We start from the raw sequence: 16,962 nt of genomic DNA on the forward strand, positions 1-16,962 counted from the left end.
GTTATCTAACTTCCTCCTTGTTTTCCAAGTTCATCCTAGAAAGGTTCTTAAACGTTTTAATGATGAAACTTAGGTCTAGAGGTTGCATCAGGTTCAGATTCGATTTTTTTTTCATGTGTACTTTCCTTAAATTTTTTTTTAATGTTTATTTATTTTTGAGAGAGACAGAGACAGAATGTGAGTGGGTTAGGGGCAGAGAGAGAGGGAGACACAGAATCTGAAGCAGGCTCCAGGCTCTGAGCTGTCAGCACAGAGCCCGACGCGGGGCTCGAACTCACGAGCCAAGAGATCATGACCTGAGCCGAAGTCAGGCGCTCAGCCAACTGAGCCACCCAGGCACCCGTCATGTGTACTTCCCTTAGTAGACACATAACATCTGGTTGTCTCTCTGGAATTAGCAGCCATCAATAATCATTGCTAGAGCCATTATTTCATTAGGGGTTGTAAAATGGTGATATTATATTTATCATCTGGAGACTGCTGTAAAAACAAACCTCCCCTCATTGACTGTTATCCTGAAGTATAGCTGTTCAGAAAGGGAAAATAAAGCTTGATGCTTAACCAGTTTTTAAAATAATGACTTGGTTTTCTAGCATCCTTCAGAGGTGATCAAGGGAAGGCTTTAGGCTTTTTTTTTTTTTTTTTTAAGATTTTATTTCTGAGTAATCTCTATACCCAACGTGGGACTTGAACTTACAACCCTGAGATCAAGAGTTATATGCTCTACTGACTGAGCCAGCCAGCTGCCCAATTTGGGGCTTAAAAAAAATTTTTTTTTAATGTTTATTTATTTTTGAGAGAGAGAGAGCAAGCTGGGGAAGAGCAGAGAGAGAGAGAGGGAGACACAGAATCCGAAGCAGGATCTAGGCTCTGAGCTGTCAGCACAGAGCCTGATGTGGGGCTCCATCCCACGAACTGTGAGATCCTGACCTGAGCTGAAGTCGGACGCTTAACTGACTGAGCCACCCAGGTGCCCCTGGGCTTTTTTAAAAACGTCATTGTGAAACATCATTATGAATTTTAAGTTATTCGGTGTGTGTAAGTCCATGTGGTTCTTACCCTTATGGTTGTTTAGACCCATCTTTGGCTGGTGGTGGGAGCCTCTTCAGGCGGGCCTTGAACTTTTTGATGTGACCTTACTAGTCTTTGCTCGTTCCCTTGTATGTGATGATGTTCCAGGCTTGTCTTGTGCATTTCCTGCCCTGGACCTGGAATCAGGCTTTTCTCCAAAGAGGAAGGGCATGAATTTTTTAAGATATTGGTCCAATTTCCGTAGAAGGGAATTATTATAATTTACACTCCCTTCAGCAAAGCATGAAGCCATTTTATCCATATACTTGCTACTGTTGAGTGCTATTTTAAAAATCTTGGTGTTCGTTTGATGGGCAGAATAACTCGTTCTAATTGCATTTCTTAGATTCTTAGTGCATTGCAATGTTTTCTTATATTAATATTTGCTTTGAGAGCTCTTTATGATTTTACCATGTTAGAATTTTAGTAGTTATTATAGTTGATTTGTAACTCTATATTTCAAGACCTCTTCTGTCAATTGCTGGAAATATTCCTAATTTGTTGTTTGCCGTTGAGAGTCGTTTACAACTTCTATTTTATGTAGTCGAGTATTTTCATTTATAAAGCATAGAATTGTCCAGGCTTCTCTTGTTGGGGCCTTACGGGATCAGAAAGCTGAAGCCTAATAGTTATCGCCGGGCATTAGCTGGCGCATAAACATTGACTCTGCCTTCCTCACCTGACTGCAGTTGTGTTCCTTGAGGCCAGAGACCTGCCTCCTACCAAGATGGTCTGGATCGTTTCTCACCCTGACAGACTCGCTCCAATTCTTGTTCGTATTGAAGGTGCCTCTGATTTGAGCAGCTTTGGGAGGGGAGGCCATGAAACTCTAAGCCACTGCTGATCTGGTCACTGCCTGGATGCCCCTAGGGCAGTGGGCAAAACAATGCAAAGCCCCCAACAATTGGCAGCCACCTTGTGGTGCTTCACCCACTCAGGGCGACACCCCTTGAACCACAGAGCCCCACATGTTTGTATCCCATGCCAAGGTGGCTCTGAGGCTCTGTCAGGCGGCAGTGGGACAAAGTTTCAGGCCTCAGGGTCTGTTCAGGGAGAATCGCTGCTCTCAAGATGGCAGAGATGGGGTGAGTGGCACTTGGCAAGTCCACGTGGCCTGTGTGAGGGATGCCAGCAAAGACCCTGCACCAGGTAGGAGATGTCTGGGATGGCCCGTAGATCCTAAAAGAGAAAAAAATAGCTCGAACTTAATAATGACAATAAATGACTGCTAAGAGTCCAGACTCACATAGTGCTTAACTTAATACGTGCTAGGCACTCTTCCAAACAAGCCAAATTTATTAACATGTGACTTTACTTTTCACAAGCCTGTGAGGTAGATACTGTTATTAGCACCATTTTACACAAAAGCGGAGGCACCGAGGGGGTCGACAACTTGGACAACTTGCCTGAGGTCATACGCTCGGTGAGTGGGAGAGTAGAAATTGAATGCAGGCAGCCTGGCTCCAGATTCTGAGCTCTGGCCCCATCCTCAGCCTGCCTGTATGTGGTAGGCCAGGGCCTTAACATTGTGTAGCTCTTCAGACATCCTGGAGGGCGCTGCATCTTTGTAAAGCCTTGCACGGCAAAGAGCAGCCAGCTCATTTTGCATATGGGGAAATGAAGGCCTGAAGAACACAGTGACTTTTTCAGAGCCAAGTCTAGGATGCAGGACCTTGAGTGAGCATTTGGTAGTTGACACTCGTTTGGCACCAAAGTCAAACTCTTTGAACCTTCTATGAACAGAATGGCCCTTAGACAGATACAAGCAAAGTGGTTGCCTTTTCCCTTTGAAAGAGGCCAAAATCTTTGCGGTCTGGTGAACATGGGAATTTTATGACTTTTGTGGGTATACCTCAGACCTTGCAGTGGGCTCTTGAGGGCTGTGTGGAGGCCTGCTCTTGGGATGTCATGGTCCGAACCCAGGCCTGGCCCCTTGTGGAGGTCAAATGCTTTGCCCTTGTGTGAGGAGCAGCACACAGAGTTCCAGAACCACCGGGACTGCTGGGTCAGGGGTTCTGGAAAGGTTGGGTAAAAATTGCCCCGCTGTCTTATTGCTCCTGGCCTAATGGCTCAGACCATTTTTAGATGTCAGGAAGTATAACAATATGGTACATTTATCTTGGTGAATAATGGATGAGCCCTGGGAAGGTACTGTGCTTTTCCTGGTGAATTATTTACCAGGAGCCTCTAATTTGAGGGCTCTCCATTATAAATGTCCTGAATATGGTATATAGACAGCCCCTCCTCCTACTCTCCCTCCCCCAGGTCTCCCACGTACAGGAGAGCTGTAACCTTTCGTGTCTAGTGATATATTGGGTAGCCCTGTGGCCGAGCTGGGGACTTGCTGAGTTTGGAGCCCCTGAGGCTGCTGGGAGGGATGGGGAGGACCTCCCTACTAGAGACACAGGGACAGACCTGCCAAGGGAAGCTGGGGTAAATGTGGGGCTGGGCGCTGCTCTACACATGTGAGGAACCCTAGGTATGCCTACATGTGGGTATATTCGTGTGCTGTATGTCTTTGTTTTTCTTGTCCCTTTCTCTGGACCTCTGTGACTGTTAATTCTGTCTCTCAGTTTGTTTGTGTCCATGTCTCTCTACCTGTTGACTCTCCTCTTCTCCTCTCTCAGGGCCTGGGTGTCTCTCTCTCTCTCTCTCTCTCTCTCTCTCTCTTCTCTCTATGTCTCTTCCTCTCTAAGTCTGCCCATCGCCCTCTGTCTCTCTGTTAGTTGTTAGTCTCCCTCTGTCCATCTGTTTGTCTCTCTCTGTTTCCTTCCCTTTTTCTCTGTCAGTCTCCCTCCAGCCCCCTTCATCTCATCTCCCTGTCTCTCTCCATCAGTGTCTTCGTGCCTCCCCCTTTCCCTCTCTCCTGCTTTCCCTCCTCCCTCCCTCCCTCCCTCTCTCTCCCCCCCTTTTCCCATTCTTCCTCTCTTCCTCCCCCATTTTCCCCTCCCCCTCTGTCCCTCTCTGTTTTCCTCCGTCTCACTCACTCACTCTCTCGCTGTCTCTCTCTGTCTCGCTGTCTTGCTCTGTGACTTTAGAGGTCTGTAAGAGGCACCTCCTGGAATGGAGGGACAGCTAATTCCAGACTTAAGTGAAGCCAGATCTTGGTGCCTTCCAGACCCTGACTCAAAGATTGACAGAGTAGGCATGAAATAAACTTTAGGTCTTTGTCATTTTTTTGGCTATTCAATTCGGTTATTGCATCAGCCACCCTTAGGGGCTTTTTTTTTTCTTCAGCTATTTGTGAGTGCTTTGTGTTTTATAATGTTTTCTCCCTAACAATCCCTAGGCTTTAAGCATCTGGTGATGAGTTGCAAGTTTTTGCTGCTTTTAAAAATAACTTACAAGGGATTGTTTCTATTATTCATCAGTTTGTGTTTTTTCATCTGTTGTTACTGATTTGGAGATCGAAATACTCATTTTGCCATCTTTCGCCAGAATGCCTCCTCTAAACAGCTGATTTTTTAAAATGACTCTTTTTTGGGTTATTTTCCTTAAAAAATAAGGGAGCAAATCACCAGCAGAGACTTGCAGTTAAGAGATTAAATGAAAGAGTAAAATTGTCTGTTAGAAAGTTTATATTTTAAGCAGTAAAATAAGGTTTATAAGGAGTCTAGGAAGTATGCTATGGTTTGATTCTAACTCAGCAGCTGGCCGGCCTTCCCCTTCGTACCCTGTCCATGGCTCCGCCTCACCTTGCGACACCAGGCCAGACCCCGTCACATCTGAGTAATATTTGAGCAATATGTTCATGGCTGCTGGATTTGGTCCTCACTACAAGATAGCCTTCCCGCCCAAGGTTTTCTCCAGCCATACATGCTACCAGAGGTGGGTAAGAGGAGAACTTTTGATGGCAGGGGCTGATCTGTCTTCACAAGGAGAGCAGTGGGCACTGTGGACAGACCTGCCCCCACACCTGTCACCAGCAGCCTGGACTCCAGGAGGGCACCCTTGCCTCCTCAAGCCAGTGGTTCTTTCAAGCGTGCTCCCTCAATCTGGATCCTTTGTGTCTCAGGTTGAAGCCTAAAGCCTAAAGCCTGCAGCATCCCTTTAGAGGACTGTCCCTCCCTGGAGAGAAGGGTTGGTTTCCAGAAACAGCTGTTGGCCGGACAGGTGGAGGAGGAAAAAAGAAAAGGCTGGGGGAGGGGCACTTCGAGGATGGTGTCTGCTTCTGACTCCTGAGCCCTGCCTTGTGCCCTGGCCCTGAGGGGACAGCCAGGCTGCCGTGGGTGTTGTCCAACGGGGTCTCCTGCAGGCTGCCTAGGGGCACATTCGTTTCCTGCACATGTGTTAGGCATCGCCGCGTGTCAACGGGTGTGTGGCAAATGCAGCCCACTGCCGCAGGCCCTGAGTGGCTCGTGCTTTCCACATCACACATAGCAAAGCGATTTCCTCACATTCCCCACTCTTGTCTGCTCTGGGAAGTGGTTTGCAGAGTGCTTCTAAATATAAAAAGTATGAGACCGACTCTTTTTCTTATCCCTTTGAAACCAGCTGAAAGTCCAGCCTCTTTAGTGATTTTTTGGGTTTATAGGGAGAAGAAAGGGAAGCAGGGGTATGTGTGTGTGTCACCAGGCTCTGAGGGCACCCAGCAGACAGTGGGACTAGGTGCAGTGATAGAGGCCAGGGTGCTGGAGGCACACAGGGAGGAGGAGGGTAGAGGCTTGAAGACCGATCTTCAAACTATGGACAGCTATGTTCAGCCACTTACTTGTTCAGAAAAAAAAATCTTCACTTCATCCCTCCCTGAACCCAACTGTATGTTTACCTATTGGGAGAACGGTAGGAAAGAGGTAGGAGATGACCACAGGGAAGGATCTTCAAAACACATTGCTAAATGGAAAAAAAGTAAGAAGCAGAGTGAGAGATAATGCAAGACCACTTACGTAAGTTAAAAATACCCGCCCTTGGGGCGCCTGGGTGGCGCAGTCGGTTAAGTATCCAACTTCAGCCAGGTCACGATCTCACGGTCCGTGAGTTCGAGCCCCGCGTCGGGCTCTGGGCTGATGGCTCAGAGCCTGGAGCCTGTTTCCGATTCTGTGTCTCCCTCTCTCTCTGCCCCTCCCCGTTCATGCTCTGTCTCTCTCTGTCCCAAAAATAAATAAACGTTGAAAAAAAAATTAAAAAAAAAAAAATACCCGCCCTTGAAACAGCAATCACATTTTCCCAGAGCACATGGAGAGAAAAGGATTTACATTAAACACGATAGAATGGGTGGGGGAGGGTGTGGATCAAAAGGAATAAGTGAAAGAAGAGAAGCAGCCAGCGTGGCATCGTGGAAAAAAACGCAGGCAGACAGACGTAGGGGCAGGACAGATCTGGGGGTAGTTTAGACTCTGCCATTTACTGGGATAGGTTTGACTTCAGTTTCCTCCTCGGTACAATGAGGCTGACTCGTGTTAAGGATTCCCCCCCCCCTTTTTTTTTTTTTTTTTTGAGCTCATTTATTTTGAAAGAGAGTGTGTGCAAGTGGGGAAGGGGCAGAGAGAGAAAGAGAGAGGGAGAGACAGAATCCCAGTGCAGAGCCCAATGCAGGTCTCGAACTCCTGAACCTCGAGATCATGACCTGAGCTGAAGTCAGATGCTTAACTGACTGAGCCACTGAGGCACCCCAAGGGCTCTTTAGATTAGAAATGAGCCTGTGCATGGGGCCAGCAAGAAGCACACAAAGGAGCTAAGGCAGTGATGTCTAATGGAGCTTTTTGTGGGGACAGAATGGTTTTATATCTGCACTGTTCAATACAGTGACCTCTAGCTACACGCAGCGCCTGAGCACTGGAAATGTGCCTGTTGCTGCAAAGGAAATTAATTTTCAATTTTGTTTCATTATAATTAAGTGACATTTAAATAGCCCCATGTGGCCAGTGGCTACCATATTGGACAGAGCAGGTCTAAGGGATATTTCAACTTCTTTAGGGGCAAGGAAGGATTTTCTTCGTTGAATGGAGTTGAGACCACTCTACCCAAAGGGCAGGGAATTGTGTCCTCCCTTCCACAGGGAATTTGGGGTGAACTGCTGTGGTCACTCTGGTTAGGTCTAAGATTTGTGCTCACTGCTTCATCAGCCTCCCAGGGCTGAGGCAGAGATGGGTAAAAAGAGCTCAAAAAACAGACTCACAGGGGCGCCCGGGTGGCTCAGTTGGTTAAGCCTCTGACTTCAGGTCAGGTCATGATCTCACAGTTCTTGGGTTCAAGCCCCGCGCTGGGCTCTGTGCTGACAGCTCAGAGCCTGGAACCTGCTTCGGATTCTGTGTCTCCCTCTCTGCCCCTCCCCTGCTCGTGCTCTGTCTCCCTCTGTCTCTCAAAGCTAAATAAATGTTTAAAACAAAAACAAAAAAGAAAACCGACTCACAGAGTTTTCTGAGCCTGCCTTGAAAATTAATATAAACTAAGGCTAGGTCTCACCAGTTGCAAGGCTGTAGTCCCCGGACTGTCACTTAGTTCACTCCCTGCCTCCACAAGAAAGATCACAGGATGCTCACCAGGCTTACCTGGGGCCATTCTTGCTGTGGTCCCCGAGTGCCCTCGCCACCACACCCGGGAGTCTAATGAATGGTTGTGGAGCCTGCCGCCAGAGGCTGGGCTCTCTGTCCCCTCTGGAGCCCTGAGTGCACTGGCTGAGCACCCCTGAAGTCTTCCTGGGACTGAGCCCTGGCTCATTTCCCAGTGCCCTGGTCCAGCAGCTCTGTCCCCTTGCCTGCAATGTATATTATTTCTGCAGGCCTCTGACTGGTGTCTTCAGGAGACACCTGGCTGCTGTCTCTCCTCTTTCCTTGGGGCTGAGAATGCATCTGTCCCCAGGCACAGGGGGTGGAGAGAGCTCCTGATGCTCTCTGGTAGTTCTCCTTCTCCCTTTCCCTCTGCCATCCTGGCTCTCCCTCCCCGACCCCCCCCCCCCCCCCCCACCATTTTGCAGGCCTTTGGACTCCCCAGGGATCACTTTATCTCCAAGGACATTTTAATCTGGGGTCCATGGTTCCCTAGAGCTTCTGGGGTTTTTTACTTCCCTGAAACATACGCAGACTTTTGTGTGTCTGTACCTAATATGTATTTCATTTGACTATCATTGACTATCCCAGGAATCCAAAAGAATCACTAAAATTGGTTTCAAGGCTGCCATTTTCCAGGAGAGGAAACTGAGACTTGGGGAAGAAAATTAAGTTGGCCACGATTGGATAAAGGTAGATGTAGGACAAGATTTCAGGTTAGATAGACTCTTCAGTGACTTCATTCCCCTCTAAATGCTTGTGCGGTATTTGCGGTGCCCAGGCACTGTGAGGGGGCACAGCCATATCCCGTTGGGCACGAATGTCTGCCCTCCCCTCAAGTGTACAGTCTAGCTTGGGGGTACAGCTCTCAGTCACAGCACAGATGGCAATATCAGGGGTGTCCCAGGCAGTGAGCTATCAGTGAGAGTGTGTGGCCAAGGCAGAGGCGGCATCTATTGGGGAGCCCAGCCTTAGGAATGGGAGCTGCTTGTCAGAAGTGGTGCTGGGCCCCCGTTCTCAAGCCCCAGCTGCCTCCGACCTGCACACCTGCCATACACAGCATCTCTCATAATCCTCCTGGGCCCTGCCCTGCCCTTATCTCCCTGGGCTTTGGGAGCTTGTGCTGGGGGCGGGGGGCGGGGGGTGGGGGGTGGGGAGGGGACTCTGAGGAGTGAACCCTTTGTTTCTGTAGCTGCCTTTGAGGCTCTCTGCAGCGAATCCAGTGTGAGGTCTTGGGGGCTGTCCAGGGCATCCTCTTGTATTTTTAATTTTACAGATAATAAATCTGCCTGGGAGGGAGTACTGATTGGCTCGGGCTACTCTGCTTGTTAGTGGTTGTATGGAGACCAGAACCCAGGTCTCCCCACCCAGTGTTCCTTCAGCCTGAGCACATCACCTCATGTGGCTGGGTGTTTAATTTGTTGCTGCTTCCTTGAAGACATCACAGCCATTTAAGGGTTACCAAGGGTGAGAGAGGTGTCCCAGATATGGCCCTCCCAGCCCCAGCAGAAAACAGGCTAGTTCCAGGGACCAACAGTGTGGCCGCTGGCTGGGGAGCATTTTAAGCCTCATTTGTTGGTGTATTTGTCCCTCTGGCTCAGATGCCACATGATGCTGGACACAAGGACCTGCTTCTGCCATCAGAGGTTGATCTTCCCCCTCCAGGGCCTCCCAGAAGCTGGCAGGACAGGTCTGAGTTGTATTTTTCATCTAAGGTAGGCAAGTTGGCCTGTTAGGTTGTTTCTGCCCTAATCCCTGGTGATTGTGTTCTGTTCCTCTAATCCAGATGTGGGAGCCTCTCCAGACATTTACAGTTAAATCCCAGGATGGGAAAACTCAGCTGGGTCCCTGGCTCTGCTCCCTCCTACACTGTTCAGAACAGGAACTGTGATGGCTTGCAGAGGGCTGCAAGGCTCCTGTCCATGAACCTAGGGTCTTTTGTAGACCCTGGAAAGACAGAAGCCGGTAGAAACTCTGTGCTCTGCCTCTGGGTCTCGGAATGCGCTATGATCGATTTTCAGTGACCCTCTAAATCCTTATTTTCCATCACAGAGTCTGTGTTGCTGGTGCTGCAACCACATACAGTATCTTGGTGGTACACTGGTGGTAGAGAAGGACATTCCAGATACCCAGATTCACAAATACCACTGTAGCATTCATGTTTCTGCTGGCCTGGGTGAGTGGGATTGGGGATAGGGTAACTGAGCTCGCTGTTCATCCAAGTGACTCACTCCTACAGCAGTTGACATTTGTTCTTCAAAAAAAAAATTACAAATGTGTATGCGCTGTGGACCTCTGGAGTGGTTCCAGAGCAGGGGAGAGTATGCTAGTTAAATGCCGGAAGGTCAAGTGTCTCCGGTACAGTGCATTGACCCCTTGGGGAGGAGGTGTGGTGCAGGGACTCTTGCTTGGTGCCCTTAGAGTTTCTGGATGGAAGGGACTTGTGAGGAGGGCTGTCCTTGTGGATGAGGGGACCTGGAGCTGCTCTGGTTCCTGGAGCATTTGTGGCTCTTGGATTGAGGGTTTCCTCTGCTGGCCTGTGTCCTGATGCTGTTTTCCAGAGAGGGCACAGAGTGTTGTCAGCCTCTGCCTCACGGGTTTATATGCCCTGACAGGAGCCACTTCAGCCTGGGCACTGGGAGCTACCTGGGAGTCCGGATGTCCCCCAGCAGGGACCTAGGCTCTGAAGCCAGAGACTCGGTCTTAGGTGTGGAGGAGTGGGCCACTTCTGTATGGCTGATTGGATTTGGGGGTGATCACTCATATGGTCACACACTGCTGTGCAAAATGCCCATGCCAGGGCCAACCAGGGTCTTGGTGTCACAGCCCGGTCCTGAGGCATCTGCCTGAAAGATGGAATTTTCTTTAGTAAGAGAGGACAGAGGTAGAATCAGCTGGTCAGGTTTGGCAGGTTCTGAGGCCTGTACAGGTCCTGGGGTGTATTTCCTAGGTCAGGAGGACCAGCCCCTGTGAGGTGGATAGTTGAGTGGCCCAGATGGATGCTTGGACCAAAGTAGCTGAAATTACTTCAGAGCAGAAAAACTTCCTGCTGCTCTCTGCTCTCCAGAAAAATCATGTTTCCACATATGTGTGTGCACCATGCACACTTGGACACACATGGATTTACTGGGCCCGGAGCCCAGAGAGCAGCAAGGAGGGCAGGCAGCAGACCAGACGCTTGCTGGGGGGTGGGGAGCAGAGTTGGTTTGCTGCCCACACAGCCTTTCTCTGGGGGCTGAGGCCAAGGCGCAGGCAGAGCGAGTGTCTGCATAGAGATGGCTGTTGGGGAGCCAAGGAAATGGCTTGGAAAATGTCCTTATTGGGTATTTGCAGCTCCAGCTTTGTTGGGGTCGGCACCTGGTGTGGGGCAGATGGTTCTGCCTGCTTGTTGTTGTTGGGGGGGGGGGTGGCTTTTGAGCCCTCTATGCCCAGCGGGGCAGCCTCATACCCTCGTATGCTTCGTGCTGTGCTACGGTCTTTGTATAATGTGAACCCACTTAACTTCATGCAGCCTGAGTGGTAGGGGCGGGGTCTCCATTTCACAGCTCGGGGAAGCGGGCAGAGAGGCCAGGCTGAGGTGGCATGGCTGGGAGGGCAGGAGCGGGGCTGTTGGGCAGCGCTGAAGCGGGTAGCCTCAGGGGCCACGCTGGCCGTGTGTTCTGTGAGGGCCTGAGTAGGAGGCGTGATGCGTGGTGTGGCTGGACAGTGAAAGAGGGGGTGGCTTGGGGAAGCCCAGGGCCAGTATGAGAAGGCCTTCCTCGGACCACAGCCCTGGGGGCATCCTCAAGTCAGAGGTGGTACAGGGACAGGAATGTGCGGGTGACTGTGCCACCTTGGGGGCAGGTACCATCCCAGTCCCCAAAAGCCTTCCACTCTCTGTCACTGCTGTCCTCCCTTTCATGTTGTTGGTGCCAGCCGAAGCTTCTGAAGAGTTCCACACTTCCCAGCCTCTCCTTTCTCCTGGAGTCTGACATTTCTTCCAGGGACTCCTCAATCTGCCCCGGAGCCTCCTGCCCATTCCCCGACAGCCCTCCCCTCCGCCCGCGCCCCGCTCCCCAGCAACACAACAGACCAAGCTCTCATGCAAACTGTGCAGAATGGGCACACCTCCGACTGCCTTCTCAGCAAATGCGGGTGCCACGGCGCTGGGCCAGCCTCCCGATGGCAGCTCAGAGCAGGGGCTGGGGGCTTGGAGTGGCTTGGTGGCTGTTCTCCCTGCCTTTTATAACATCTAAAGTCTGCCCCAGCCAAGCACTAACCAGGACCTGCTGTGAGCTGACGTCAGGACAGAGGGCCCCGAGGGGCCAGCTTTGATGTTTCCCAGGCCCTGTCGTGGGGGCGCAGGAGGCTCTGAGTGGCAGTCTGGGAATGCAACATCTCTCACCACAGCTACAGAGCAGCCCTAGCCCCAGGAGGGGATGCCGGAGGCTGAGCTGGGGTCCCTCTGAGTCATGCCATCTTTTCTTCCAGCTCAGGTTTCTGTGGCCAGTGCTCTGTGGTTCCTGCAAGCCTGCGGCCCCTTTCCCTCCATCCCACCCCCACCTGGTTATTCCCCTCAAACTTGTCTGTTGTGGAGGTTCCTCCCCCATCCAGGGGCTGGGAGTGGTCCTGGGCCTCTCGAGGGGGAGCTTTCTAATGTTCTTAAAATGGGAGTCCTTGGGCAGGAAGGGTGATAATGGAAATAGTAACAGTAGCTACCATTCACCGGAGTAGCTCTGTCCGAGGCTTTTCACACGAATTACAGCATTTGTGACTCATGACAACCTCATGAGAGAGGTCGAGAGAGCTGAGGCATAGACCATCTGCGTTCCTTGCCCAAGGTCAAACACTAAGCATGATGGGCAGGATTTGAGCCAGACCTGTCTGATTCCACACCCTTAACTAATACTCCTCTGCATGGGTGAGGCTCCTCGATCCCCACGTTCTGGAGAAGCTGAGCGGGGAAGTGAGGACTCACCTGCACTTGGATGACAGGTGATCTCTCTTTGGCCTTTAACAAGCATCCTGGAGTTCTGGGTCAAGAGTCCCAAGAATTTGGTGAGTTGCATTTGCAGAGGTCCACCAGGGCATCAGTCTGAGTCTGCCCATCTGTATCATGAGAGGTGGTCCGGAAGTGTTCCAGATGCCTCCATGTTCACCAGCTCTTGCCCCATACTTCCTTTAAGGTGACCTCAGTCAGCCAGTTAGCCGAGTGCCTTTGTGTGTCTGGCATGGTCTGCAAGAGGGGTGTCTACCTCTCTACCTGGCCTCAGGAATGGAGGCCCATTGTGGGATCAGCTGTTTCCAGGGTTTGTTTTGAGTTCGTGGGTGGGCCTGGGAAGAATTTGGGGCTAGAAGCTGGCTTCCTTGGATCATGGTCAAATTAGCTGTTTGATATTGAGCAAACAGCTTAATTTTTCTGGACCTCAGTTTACCTATCTGTTCTACAAAGGTGTTGTGCCAAGTTGCCGGTGGGGGGGGGGAGGGTGGTGGATGGTGCACAGGGCCACGTTCCTGTGTGGTGATTAGAAGTGAATGGGGTGTTTGGGATGTCAGGGTAGCTGGGGGTACTTAGCAGTGCCCAGAGGACAGATTAGTTAACTTGCACAGTGGGTGGGACAACCCAGCATTGAGGGCAGTTATCACACCTAGAGAGCCAGCAGTGCCCGACTGAGCAGTAATGGGGTGCTCTGAGCACCTTCCAGCTCCCTGACTGTCCTGTGGGCTGGCACCTCTGGGAACATTGGAAGGTGGACCTCCTCATCTGGACCTCACTCTGAGAGATCCTGGACTTGTCTTAATGCTGACTTTAGGAGGACACTGGTTCTCATGGCTCTAAAGAGCCAAACTCCACCTTCAGGGACTTGAAACAGCAGTCTTTGGACCACAGTCTCCATCGCTTTGGGAGGGGATGGCAGGACCCCCTCAGCCTCTTCTTGCCCTTACCAGGCTCAGTTTGATCAGAGGCAGAGGCTGCTTCTTCATGTAGCCGCCCCAGGTGGCCTATTTCTTCTTCCCGGAGGGGCTGCACGTCCTCTTCCATGTCGTCACCCACCCCTGGCAGGCGGGCTGGTGTTCCAGACCCAGTGGCTCAGGGCCTCTGCAGGGCACCCACGTGGGCCAGGAACAAAGCCCAGTGTGTTACTCCTGCTGTAGCCCTGCCACCTGCCCAGCCCTGCCCTCCGCCTCCTCGACCCATCTGCTCCTCAGCACAGGTTTCTCACTTTCCTTTGTTCCCACTGGCTATGGCTCCCCCTTAGTTTCTGGGCCCCCCCTTCCCTGTGGGTGCTCCTTCAGCCCCAGACAGAGCTGAAATGTTGTGGTGCAGGAGGGGGTTCAGATGAAAACTTGGAACCACTTGGCTTACCTCTCAACTTGGCATAGAAAAGTCAGCCCTGCCACACAGATTCTTAGAGATAAAGGGTAGGACGTGGGGGTGGCCCTGGCATGTCTTTGGCAATAGCTGCAGATCTAGGGAATATTGGCTTCTCCTGTGATGGGGCGAATTTTCCCAAGGAAGTCCATGGTGGGGGTGCAGGGGCATCTGGGTGGCTTAGTCAGTTAAGCGACCAACTCTTGATTTTGGCTTAGGTCAGTATCTTATGGTTTATGGGTTCGAGCCCTGAGTCAGGCTCAGTGCTGACAGTGCAGAGACTGCTTGGGATTTTCTCTCTCACACTGGTACTTTGTCCCTCTCCTACTCACATGCACACTCACTCTCTCAAAATAAATAAACTTAAAAAAAAAAAACAGTATAAAAAAAATCCAAAGAAGCCCCAGTGGACGGGGGTGGGGTGGGGCTAAGGGCTACAGAGCACCTGTGGGTGGGATTCAAAGCCACCTCTGATGCGGAACACTCAGTGGGACTGTGAGTGGGAGTAATCCTTCCAAGATGCTCTTTGGGTCATGACTTAACTCTGCTCAACATCCTGGATTCTGAAGATTGATGGGGAGGGTTGCCTGCTAATGTCCCTTGCTCCTCTGCCCAGCATCAGGACCTGCAGGTCTGAACCTTCCTTTAGGGAGCCTCCCTGGTGTCCCCAGCCCTTGGAACTCCCTCTTCTTTCTGTGCTCTAGAGGCACTGACTACTCACACTGTTCATTGGGCACGAGCCTTGCCTTGTTGTGTATGATTGCGCTGTGCCCCCTACTGACTGGTGTGTCATGTCTTTGTATCCTGCAGAGCACACGGCACAATTGAAGAGTTTTTCAATGGACACTTGGCACTTCCAGTCTCATGATCCTTCTCTCCTGCACTTACTGGCCACCTCCTGTGTGCATAGCCCCTTTCGTCCTGTGCACAGTGATGGGTGATCTGTGTTAGGACAGTGACTGTAGCTCCTCCTGACTGTACCTCTCTCATGTCCCCATCCGCAGGTGCCCAGGCAGTCATCGTCTTCATCAAGGAGCCTTCCTCCCAGGATGCACTGCAGGGGCGCCGGGCACTGCTCCGCTGTGAAGTCGAGACCCCAGGCCCAGTACACGTGTACTGGCTGCTGGATGGGGCCCCTGTCCAAGACACTGAGAGGCGTTTTGCCCAAGGCAGCAGCTTGAGCTTTGCAGCTGTGGACCGGCTGCAGGACTCTGGAGCCTTCCAGTGTGTGGCTCGGGATAATGCCACTGGAGAGGAGGCCCGCAGTGCCAACGCCTCCTTCAACATCAAATGTGAGAGCCAGGGCGCTGTGCTCACTCCCTGTAGACCTTCAGCTACTGAGCCCTGCAGGACCCCTCCTTTCCCTCAGCTTCTCCCGTTTCCAGTTAAATGGGGGCAGGCAGAGAGCAGTTGTGGTCAGTTCTTTGAGTGGATAAGAACAGTTTTATTTTTTCCAGAAGATTTTTTTTTCCTTCAAGTCTAGAACCCTTTATGTGTTGGATGCTTTTGCAAATGGCAAGGGCAGTGAGGGCCAGTGTGGCCAGGCATCAGAGTTGTCTGCCACAGACTGGATGGGCCCTCTGTTTCTGGCCCCTCACCCCACTCCATCTGTAGCTGCAGCCTCGTCTTTGCAGGGCTTCCCTGCACTGTCTCTCATCTCCAGAGCCTGCAGGTTGTGTCCTTTTCTGCTTGTCTTCCTTCCCCTCTGCCTTCCCACACTTGCTCTGCTCTGCCCCTCACTCTGCAACCGTGGCCTCTGCTACAGGGATTGAGACTGGTCCCGTGGTCCTGAAACATCCAGCCTCAGAAGCTGAGATCCAGCCACAGACCCAGGTCACACTGCGTTGTCACATTGATGGGCATCCTCGGTAAGGAGATGACTTTGAGGGTGGGGATGGAGAGGGTTGTTCTAGACAAGTAGGGATATCTTCCCAAATCCTGGACTCTATTCATTCTATAACCACCCCTGCCCATATGCTGCCCCACACAAGCCCCTAGTGACCTGAGGAGAGGCGGCATTGTCCTGCGGAATGATCCTGGATTCTGGGAGCTGAGGGCTGTAGAATCTCAACCTGATTATGCCCCTGAATTGTTGTGTGCCTTGTGCAAGTCACTTCTCCTCCCAGGCCTCAGTTTCCCCATTTGCAAACTGAGGGGTCTAGCCTCTAGTCCTGTATTTTGTCCACTGGTCACCTGAGTACCCTCTGCCTCCCTGCTGCTGATCCCCTTGGCCTGCAGGCCTACCTACCAGTGGTTCCGAGATGGGAGCCCCCTCTCTGATGGTCAGAGCAATCACACGGTCAGCAGCAAGGAGCGAAACCTGACCCTCCGGCCGGCCAGCCCTGAGCATAGTGGCGTCTACTCCTGCTGTGCCCAAAATGCCTTTGGCCAGACCTGTAGCAGCCAGAACTTCACCTTGAGCATTGCTGGTGAGCCTGGGGTGGGGATGGAGAGGGCGCAGCAGGGATGCGAGGGGCTTCCCCACTCTGTCTGCTCATGCACCTGTGCTTCTCCCACCCCAGACGAGAGCTTTGCCAGGGTAGTGCTGGCGCCTCGGGACATGGTAGTGGCGAGGAATGAAGAGGCCATGTTCCACTGTCAGTTCTCAGCCCAGCCACCCCCTAGCCTGCAGTGGGTCTTTGAAGATGAGACTCCTATCACTAACCGCAGTCGGTAAGGCAATTGGGAAGGGGCCTTCAGGTAAGGTGTTACAGGTTGTGTACTGTCCCAGTGCATTCTCTAAAAGAAAGTCATTAGTATTGCAGACATCCTAGATCTATATGTGTGTTACTTCGAATTTCCAGCAGATGGCAGTAGAATGTTTTGCTATTACAAAATGAGTCCAACAAAGGGAAGAGTCTCCGGGAAGGGCATCTTCTTCCCGTTTGCACCACGGCACTGTATGAGCTAGTGGTGGCTCCGTTCTCTTCTCTCCCCTCCTGCCTATATGGGTCTTCTGGGATGGGGAGTAGAGACCCAGGGTTGGAGGGACACAGGGGACCTAGGTAACCATAGTCTGGATGGGAAGGTCCTGAATGGTAAGGATACCTT

General features: G+C 51.5%; 1 protein-coding gene across 2 annotated transcripts in view; it reads left to right on the top strand.

The window, feature by feature from the left end:
- The window catches only part of PTK7 (protein tyrosine kinase 7 (inactive)), a 63,904-nt gene that overhangs the window by 22,594 nt on the left and 24,348 nt on the right, over positions 1 to 16,962 (top strand). The window contains exons 1-5 of one of the 2 annotated variants that reach the window (XM_040473564.1): positions 12,512 to 12,596; positions 14,916 to 15,203; positions 15,677 to 15,779; positions 16,150 to 16,340; positions 16,434 to 16,584. In XM_040473564.1, the coding sequence (XP_040329498.1) occupies positions 12,527 to 12,596; positions 14,916 to 15,203; positions 15,677 to 15,779; positions 16,150 to 16,340; positions 16,434 to 16,584 (803 nt within the window). In that variant the 5' untranslated portion in view covers positions 12,512 to 12,526. Of the gene's footprint in view, positions 1 to 12,511; positions 12,597 to 14,915; positions 15,204 to 15,676; positions 15,780 to 16,149; positions 16,341 to 16,433; positions 16,585 to 16,962 lie in introns of those variants that run through there. The other variant, XM_040473565.1, reaches the window with a different exon arrangement.

Source organism: Herpailurus yagouaroundi, unplaced genomic scaffold (assembly GCF_014898765.1).
Source record: "Herpailurus yagouaroundi ecotype Mexico unplaced genomic scaffold, PumYag 139, whole genome shotgun sequence".
In the NCBI taxonomy this organism is placed as follows: domain Eukaryota; kingdom Metazoa; phylum Chordata; class Mammalia; order Carnivora; family Felidae; genus Herpailurus; species Herpailurus yagouaroundi.